Raw genomic sequence first — 9998 nt, forward strand, 5'->3', positions numbered from 1 at the left:
CAACTTCCCGAGGAGTACTCGAATAATTATTATAAATTATAAGAAGACGCACGCCCCCACCTGATCGAATACTCATTGCGCACTGCGACGCCAGATCCATAACGAAGAGAGAAAAGGAACAAGATAGAGAGAGAGACAGCACAGAGAGAAAGAGCGAGCGAGAGAGGAGAGAGACACACAAATAGAGCGAAAAGAGAGAGAGAGAGAGCCGAGAGAGAGATGATAGAGGGAAGAGGGAGCCCCCAAACTTCCGCAGCGTGCGCTGCACCGTAACTCTATGGTGACGTCACAGAGGCCATGTTCTGTGGGCCACGACAGGTAGAGACGTGGCGAGCGTGAAGTAATGCGCCTCCAGGCACGCCACACTTTGCCGCTGCTGCAGGTGGAACATGGCCGCCCCCATGTCGCGCTCGCTCTCCGCACCGTCCGAAACCGTCCCATCTCATTGGTAAACTTCGGGCTAAAGATCCAGGTGAGATGCTGCGTGAGCGCGACAAACTGATTGTATATTTATTATTATTATTATATACTATAAATATTTTATATATACATATTTTATATATCAGGAGTTTAATAATGACAAAACTTTAAAAAATAATGATAAAATAATTAAATAAATAAAAAAAATAAAAAAAATAAAAAAATAAAAAACATTATCCAAAAAACATCCATCCATAACATAAAAAAATATTAGTGCGTGCGTGATCATGTATGTGTGAGCGTGTGTGCGCGTGTGAGCGTGCGTGCGTGATCATGTATGTGTGAGCATGTGAGCGTGTGTGCGCGTGTGAGCGTGCGTGCGTGATCATGTATGTGTGAGCATGTGAGCGTGTGTGCGCGTGTGAGCGTGCGTGCGTGATCATGTATGTATGAGCATGTGAGCGTGCGTGCGTGAGCGTGTGTGCGTGCGTGCGTGTATGCACGTGTCTGTGTGTGCGTGTGTGTATATGCGGTGAACATACCAGAACAAGCACGCGTTAACCCCCCGTCGTTGCTTCCTGCAGGAGCAAGGACTGGAAGGAGGCGGCTTACTGGTACGACGTCGCGATCAACACGGAGGATCCGGACGAGAACGGGGAGTTCAACGCGACAATGGACGACCCCGTCTACCAGCTGCAGGCGTCGCAGGCCGAGATCTGGCACAAGGGAGGGTTCGGCCTCGAGAAGGACCCCAGCTACGCCGGTGCGTGTGCGGAGCAGCCCACAATTACGCTCGCTTAACGAGCCGCGAAGCTGATGACATGCTATCACGCACTCGCTTAACGATGACACGCGCTCGCTTAACGAGCTGCGAAGCTGATGACACCCTATCACGCGCTCGCTTAACGAGCCGCGAAGCTGATGACACCCTATCACGCGCTCGTTTAAGGATAAGTTCAGGGTTGCAGGTGAAACTTGGTCAGAATTTTAATACCCATTTTGTCTGATAGATGGCGCCTCCGGGCAGCTACGTAATAATAGATTATTATGTCTGTGGTCTCCCAAACAGTTTGAAATCCCCGCATATGCTTACCAGAAGGACCCCAGTTACGCCGGTACGCCGGGCGATTGCAGGCTGGCTTAAACCGACTATCTCACGAATAAATCGGAAAAACTGCATAAGTGCAGACAAATTGGGGTCTCGCCTGTTAACCGACTCTTTACTGATTACTCCTGCACAACAATTTCCACAAATTTCTGCGTACAATTTTATACCCCAGCTACGCGGGCACGCGCGTAGACGCATGATTATGTGCTCGCCTAACGAGCTGCGAAACAGACGTTTGTAGACGAGCCAATCACGCCGTCGAGTCACTGTAGAGCTGTGCACCCCTAGAGTAGTTGTTCTCGCCCGCCCGCCCACAGATGTAGCAACAACGAAGTTGTTTTTTACATAGATGAACACAGGCAACAAAAAAACAAACAGACGGCAACGATGGCAATGATAATGATGCAGATATGGATGGTTAACACAGCTAATCCAGCTATAAAAGTGTTTCACGACTGTCGAGGCGCTGTCAAAAAACTTTAGGCACTGTTTGCTGTCGAAACATATAACTGCATTAAAAACTTCTACGACGGGCGAAGAAGAAAGTGCGACAGTGTGATTTCTAATCGAGACATTTTGCTCCATCGAAAACTTTTTGACGGGCGAGACAAAGAAGGGCGACTGTGATTTCTAGCACAGCTAACGCAGCTATCGAAGTGTTTCACGGCGACAAAAACTTTTCGAAGCATGTAACTGCATTAAAAACCTCCTGCAATTGGCAAAAAAATATGCACGACTGTGGTTTCTAATCGGTCGCGTGTTGAACACAGATGGCAACGATGACAACAATAACGATGCAAAAATCGATACTTAACGCATCTAATGCAGCTATATAAGTGTTTCACGGTTGTCAAGAGGCATTTTGTTTTGTCAAAAACTGCTGCTGTCGAAACATATAACTGCATTAAGAACACCTACGACGGGCGACAACGACGAAGAAAGTGCGATTGTGATTTCTAATCGGTCGCGCGTGTTTTTTTGCCGACAGGTGAGTTGTACACGGCGGCGGCGGAGGCGGCCATGACAGCGATGAAAGGTCGGCTCGCCAACAAGTATTACGCGCTCGCAGAGGAAGCCTGGGCCGACGTAGAGGAGTAGGAGACAGAGAGAGAGAGAGAGCGAGAGAGAGAGAGAGAGAGAGAGAGAGAGAGAGAGAGACCGCTCTCCTTAGCAGGAGTAGGAGACAGAGAGAGAGAGGGCCGCTCTCTTTAGCAGGAAGAGTAGGAGCGAGAGAGAGAGGGCCGCTCTCCTTAGCAGGAAGAGTAGGAGACAGAGAGAGAGAGACCGCTCTCCTTAGCAGGAGTAGGAGACAGAGAGAGAGAGAGGGCCGCTCTCCTTAGCAGGAAGAGTAGGAGCGAGAGAGAGACAGAGAGAGAGGATCGCTCTCCCTCGTGGGATCGACTGTGCACTGTCGTGTGCGACGGACCACGTCAGAAATCGGCTCCCAGCTGGCATATGCCGTTAATATTCTGTCGAAAATGAGTGTTATTTTATCGCTGCCCCCTAACGATGACGTCAGGAGAGCGTGCTTGCGGATTCGTCTGCCGTCGCGCACGCTTTCTGATAACGTCTGCTGCGTGGGTGCGCGTGTACGGCGATTGACGCGAAAACATTTCGTTTGTCTTTCTTATCTATATCCCCCGCATTGCGAAATGCTGCGTCAGCATTAAATTGGAAACGAGATACCGTATTGCAGACGGTGCAGTATTTTTTGAGGAGCGTGGATATGTAGGGCGTCTGTAAACCTCGTTGCTATGGGGGTGGGTACGCGAATCTGTTGCTAGGCCGATCGGTTTTCTGGTTGCTAGGCAACAGTGAAGCTGCTCGTCACCAGGCGAAAGGTTTACCGCGATGCAAGCCTACTTCGTTTTTATTTTTGTTTCTTAGACGACGATGACGTTGGTTAGAACCGTCTGGACAGTTAAGTATGGCTGTTCTCTGGTCTGTCATCACCCCCTATTTAGTTTACCGCCATTGTGTGTCGAATCAAATCCGTACACGTGCACCTGCGTAGATAGAATTCGTATATATTATACATATATACACGTTTGGGGGAATAGTTGGGACAGCGATATGGGGGTCTCTGTGCGATATTCTACTGTTTGTCTATTTGGTTGATAAGTAACTACAGTGTGTGTTAGCATTGCACGGGGGAAGTTTGAAGAAATAAGTGAGATGGGTAGTTAGATGGAAAGATGGCGAGAAGTGTGCATTTATTGAACGATTATGGCGCACTTTTATTTAGATGGGAGTGTTCGTGTGTAAAGAAAACAAAAACATAAAATGATATTTATTTTATTACGCGTGGCTGTGAGTGAGTGACAAGGTAAAATTGCATCACGAGGCACTACGTCGTCGTTGTGCGTTTTACTTGTCCGTGTTATTTTAATACGCTTGCGATTTACAATTTACGAAACTTAAGCTGTTTAACGAAAGCAATTTTCGCTGCCTTCAATTATATACCGTGTGTATATTGATTTTCTTTGTGGTTTTTTTCAGCCATTATACTAGAATGTCCGTAAAGTACTTGTGTAAGGTTGAATTTTTGTCGGCAAGAAAGAAGCGCGTGTGTAGTGTTTAGGGAAAGCAGTGGAGCAACACTGGCACTAATCATTTATATACGAACAGCGTGACGAAGTATTTTGTTGAAGGAAGATTTGTCGTGACACTTTGCGGGATGGCGGTAGTCACGACGAGGGGGCGTTGCGATCGCAATCCCTCCCTGCAAAACTTGCCGGATTTGCCGATCCGGGGTGCCGTTGCCGGAAACAAAATTAAGTCGTAACGTCAGTCCTAACGTTAACTTTTCCTCGTAGACCAGCACTCTTTACGCTGCGTATGAGAAACTTCATGATGTTTCTGTCCACAGGCAACGAGACAAAGTTGAGATTGAGACTGACGTTAAGAATTATTTAGTGTCTGTCTACGGTTTACGAGACAAAAGTTAATGTTAAAACTAAGTTTGTTTCTGACAACGGCGCCCCCCCCCCCCGTGCGTACGTACGACCAATGAGCAAGGCCCGCTCACGGCAGGTGGGTGACGCGAGGTGTTCACATCTAATTAGGACGCTAACGAGCGGTGTGACGGGATGGGAGCACGGTGACAGGTGACATCGGTGACATGTGACGTCGCAGTGTGCCTACTCCGATGACCGACGATGGTCACTCACCTGGTATCCGTCGATGCAATTTAGGTTTACCTTATTCTGGTACCGCGCGGATCGGTGGCGGGAAGATAAAGGCACGCGTTATGTGGTAAATGCGAACACAAACTAAAGTGATCGACTATTGGTAGAAGCTCACGTTGCATCTTCTGATAATGCGCCGACTCACTCCTCACTCTGTTGAGGTTGGAGAATTGTATTCCCGAAAAAAAAAAGTATACATATATATATATCGCAGTAGCTATGGTGCCGTGTGTATTACCACCCTCTACACTATTATATATTGTATTCTGAATGAGAGGCAGTGTATTTAATCAACTGTTGATCTTTCGGTGTGTGTGTGAATGTAACCACGAGTTGTTCGTGTCGCCGTGGATGTTCGGAAGAATTGAGTGTTTGATCGGTGAAGGTGATTTCCTTAAGGGAGTGTGTTTAGTAGAGCGATAATAAGGTGCGGGACTGCTGTCGATTCGCTTGCGATTTATCTTTTACATTCGTTGTTCCGGCAACTTGCAGTGAGAAAGGTGACTAACGCACGAGTCGGCTGTCTCGGCCCGACTACACGCTACTAAACGCAGTTGCGCTTGTGTGTTTCGTGTCTTACATGAAAAAAACTTGTATGCAGTCGTGTGAACTCGCTTGAATACAAAGTCCTCACTTTATTATATCATCGTGTCCCCCTTCCTCCCGAGTAGATAGCTGTATGAACAGGCTGTATGCTGTGTGGGGGTTGTAGGTGTTGGGGTTAGGTGTTGGCTTGGTAGTGGTGTTCTATTATGACGTAGTCTAGTTGGTTCATGCAACGAGGAAGTTGTTTGATTTGTTTCGTTTCACATCCGTGTTGTTCGATTACATTGCTTACAAATACCGTGTGACGTGTTAGACCTAGCATAGAAGGGTCGGTGCAGTTTGAATTTTGTTGTAAGGGAAAAGAGACGGAGCTGGTTTGGTGAAAAGTATTACTTACGCAGTAAGGCTTAGACGAAGACGTGCTAGTGTGATGTGGTTTCGATGAGGAGAGTTGATATTTAGGATTTTCGCAGTGTTTATTATTCCGTCTACGAGTGGACGCGAGCGTTGGAAGTTTTCCTTCGTACGTTGTGGTCAGAAGAGATAGTAAGGTTCAAGTCCTGCTGTTTGATGTGCGGTTAGCACGCACGCATGCGTGTTAGGATAATGACGTAACTTGTCGTTCTATCTGTACGTGTTTACAGTTCGGTAGCCGATGCGCGAGATTGCGATATTATTTCAGTGCCGATGGAGCCGTGTCGTTGTTCCGATGGGTTCAAGCCTCGTTGAAACGCCTGGCAGACTACTGTACCATGCTGCGCGTGATACACTTTCTGCCAGGGTTCAAGCCGGGCATTGGCCAATCAACTTACCGCAAAGTTTTCCAGCTCATTTCCTTTCCACCGGTTCCCATATTCATCCTGGTAAATTTCTGTTTTCCTTTCCTTCAGGTTTCGTGTTAAGACTGTGATATGGGTTTTCCGCGCACGCGCGTGAAGTGCCCCTCATTTAGACAGCAAAGGTGCTGGAGTACGTGGTAGTGGTGATGGTCGGAGTTGTTGCCACGTCAATAATGCAAGCGTGCAGCAGGGAAATGAGCAACACTATTTGCAAAAATTATCCCAAGCTCTTTTCGGCACTGTTTTTGCTTGTACATTGTGTATGTGCGTGTGTGTGTGTGTGTGTGTGTGTGTGTGCGCGCGTGTGTGCGTGCGTGTGCGTGTCAAAGAACGATGTAGGTACGTGTACATAATATATTTTTAATGAAGTAAATCGCCTGTTTTCGTGTGTCGTTTGGTTTTCACTCTCCTTCTCGTTTAAATCGGAACAACTGGGACAGACCGGTATGTTGCTCAGGCAGGCGGTACGTACGCTAGCTACACATAACACCCAGTTATCGTTATTCTAAGCTCCCGGCTGAATTGCTACCAACGAAGCAAGGCCAAGGCCGGTGATTGACTCGGGGGAGGGGGGGGGGAAGTTGGACCAAAGTCACAATCTGGGAGGATGATAAATGGGCTTATTGCTCAAGGCTAGGTGCGGCAATGGAAAATATCTGGCTGCTATCTGACGGGAATGTGTGTGTTTGAGTACTGCACCTAATTGGTAAACACCAACGCACTTGTGTTCAATACAAAAAAATACGTTTTTTTTTCAACGCAAACAGGGCAATTACAGGATTTGTACACGTAGACGTATAAGTAAACAGCTAGCTTCCATATCGCCGCCTGTTGACAAATAGATCTTTACAGCTAGCCAAGGTGTTACCGTACCTCGATGAACACACCCAAAAAAACTATCAAAACGCCCTCACAAACAGTAAACATATGACGCAGGCTTGACACCCAAGTCGCACCGCACCTACCTGCTATTTCAACCCCCCCCCCAACTTTCTACGAATGCGTAATTCGATTACGAAAACGAATGTATTGTCCTTATTTACACCGTTGACCATGGTTTGTACCAACAACCTACGCTAGTACTGCCTGCAACGTAAACTACGTACTCCGTAGCTTAGACCTCCTGATCAGTTTAAATATATCACAACGACTGCAGACACGACCCGTACGGACTACAAATTAATTACAACATGTACAATCTACCGTGTTACCGTTCGCCACGAGTATCTGCGTGTGTGTGTAACTCGTCGTGTCCGCAGCGAAGTGTAATTTACAGCTTTTACATAATCGCTAATGTCGAAAGAATTCGTCGAAACGCCCAAATATCGTCACGGGAACGACAAGACTACTTGACCTTGAATACAAGACTACATGACCTTGAATACACGACTACTTGACCTTCTCCCAATCGCCGTCGACCGTCGGCCCGTCGGAGGAACACTCCGGACTGCTGCGGCGACGGGGGCTGCTGCTGCTGCTCGGGACGTTCTCGTTGCCGCGGAAACGCCGTTTCGTCTGCTCCAGCATCTTGTAGGCGGCGGAGAAGGTGACCCAGGAGGCGGCGACGAGGGCGACGAGGGTGAAGGCGAGGATTCCGACGACGGCGACGGCGAGGGTCAGGATCACGGTGCCGACCGTCAGCAGCGTGCCTGCAACGACGAGAGGGAAACACGGAGATCAGGTTAAACCCCCAACGTTACGCGCACGCAGATAAACGAAACAAGAGAGAGAAACACGCGGGATGTCAAGGTTAAACCCCGAAAGTTAACGTGCGCGCAAGAGCGAACGAAAACCAACGATACGAGAAACACGGGATCAGGTGTAAACCCCCAACACGTTACGCGCAACGCAGACGAACGAAACAACGAGAGAAGAAAAACATCGGAGATCAGGGTTAAACCCCAACGTTTGACGGCGCACGCAGAACGAACGAAACAACGAGAGGAGAAACACGGGGAGATCAGGTTAAACCCCCAAACGTTACGTAACACGCCAGACGTAACAAACAACGACGAGAGAGAAACACTGAGATCAGGTTAAACGCCCGAAACGATACGCGCAACGCAGGACGAACGAAACAACGACGAGAGAGAAACACTGAGATCAGGTTATAACGGCCCCAACGTACGTGGCACCGCGCAACGAACGAAACAACGAGAGAGAAACACGGGGTTATGCAGTTAAACCCCAACGTTACGGCAGCGCAGATAACGAACAACGAGTAGAGACAACACGGGCATCAGGTTAAACCCGCCAACGTTACGTGCGGCGCAGACGAACGAAACAACGAGAGAGAAACACGGGATGCAGGTAAACCCCCAACGTTACGCGGCCACGCAACGAACGAAACAACGAGAGAGAGAACACGGAGATCAGGTAAACCCACCAAACGTTACGCGCACGGCAGACCGAACGAAACAACGAGAGAGAAATCACGGGGATCAGGTTAAACCCGCAACTTACGTACACCAGACGAACGAACAACGAAGAGAGAGAAACACTAGATAGGGGGTTAACCCCGAACGTTACGCGCACGGCAGACGAACGAAACAAACGACCGAGAGAGAAAACACTGAGATCAGGTTAAAACGCCCGCAACGTTAACCGTGCAACCGCGCAGTACGAACGAAACAACGAGAGAGAAACACGGGATCAGTTAAACCCCAACGTTACGTCACGCAGACGAAGCGAAACAGACGAGAAGAGAGACACGGAGATCAGGTTAAACCGCCCAACGTTACGCGCCACGCAGACGACACGAAACAAACGAGAGAGAAACGCAGAGATCAGGTTAAACCCCTCAACGTACGCGCACGCAGACGAAACGAAACACGCAGAGAGAAACACGGAGAACGGTTAAACCCCCAACGTTACGTGCAGCGCAGACGAACGAAACAACGAGAGAGAAAACACGGAGAACGGGTTAAACGCCACCAACGTTAACGCAGCCGCCGTCGGCAGCCGAACGAGAACAAACGAGAGAGAAACACCGGGGATGCGAATTAAAACCCCCCCAAAGCGTTACGGGCGCGACGCAGACAGAATGAAACAAGCGAGAGAGAAACACGGAGATCAAGGTTAAACCCCAACGGTTAGCGTGTACGCAGCGAACGACAACAAACGAGAGAGAAACACGGGATCGGATTAAACCCCCAACGTACGCGACGCAGACGAAAACGAAACAACGCAGAGAGAAACACGGAGATCAGGTTAAACCCCAACCGTTACGCGCGCCCATGCGACGAACGAAACAAGAGAGAGAAAACACAGAGATCAGGTTAAACCCGCAGTCCCCAACGTTACGCGCACGAGCAGACAAATGAACACGGAACGAGAGAGAAACACAGAGACAGATTTAAACGCCCCAACGTTACGTGGCGCGCAGAGAACGAAACAACGGAGAGAGAAACACAGGATCAGGTAAACGCCCCACGTTTACGTATTGCCGCGCAGACGAAGCGAAACAACGAGAGAGATAACACAGAGGATCAGGTTAAACCCCCGAACGTTACGCGCGCAGCGCGCAGCCAACGAAACATACGAGAGAGAAACACGGAGATCTGTTTAACCCCCCCCCCCACCGACGTTTGGCGCGCGCTAGCAGACAAAATAAACAACGACTAACCATCGATCACCAACGGTCTGAAACGACAAGAGAACAGAACGAAGGTAAAATTACATGGCCACAACAAACAAACCAAACAAACAGACAGACCAGACAGACAACAAAACAAACAGACAAAAACATAACAGACATAAGACAATGACGCACAAACAACGAATAGACAATGACCGACACTGAAGACATAATAATGACAGCGACGAACAATGACAGACATAAGACAATGACAGCGACAATGACAGCGACAAGCATAATAGACAACTGACAGCGAACAA

At 48.5% G+C, this 9998-nt stretch overlaps 2 protein-coding genes across 16 annotated transcripts in view; one reads left to right on the plus strand and one right to left on the minus strand.

Annotated features, from left to right (window-relative positions):
• LOC106812164 (eukaryotic elongation factor 2 kinase-like) overlaps positions 1–6469 on the plus strand; it is a 45733-nt gene extending 39264 nt beyond the window's left edge. For all 3 annotated transcript variants that reach the window (XM_014815970.1, XM_014815968.1, XM_014815969.1), the window contains exons 13-14: positions 1005–1183; positions 2517–6469. In XM_014815970.1, coding sequence (XP_014671456.1) covers positions 1005–1183; positions 2517–2626 — 289 coding nt within the window. In that variant the 3' untranslated portion in view covers positions 2627–6469. The remainder of the gene's footprint in view (positions 1–1004; positions 1184–2516) is intronic.
• A 359-nt stretch (positions 6470–6828) lies between these two features.
• The window catches only part of LOC106812166, a 34744-nt gene continuing 31574 nt past the window's right edge, over positions 6829–9998 (minus strand). For all 13 annotated transcript variants that reach the window (XM_014815983.1, XM_014815984.1, XM_014815982.1 and 10 more), the window contains one exon: positions 6829–7750. In XM_014815983.1, the coding sequence (XP_014671469.1) occupies positions 7491–7750 (260 nt within the window). In that variant the 3' untranslated portion in view covers positions 6829–7490. The remainder of the gene's footprint in view (positions 7751–9998) is intronic.

This window comes from Priapulus caudatus, unplaced genomic scaffold, assembly GCF_000485595.1.
Source record: "Priapulus caudatus unplaced genomic scaffold, Priapulus_caudatus-5.0.1 Scaffold614, whole genome shotgun sequence".
NCBI classification, from domain to species: domain Eukaryota; kingdom Metazoa; phylum Priapulida; class Priapulimorpha; order Priapulimorphida; family Priapulidae; genus Priapulus; species Priapulus caudatus.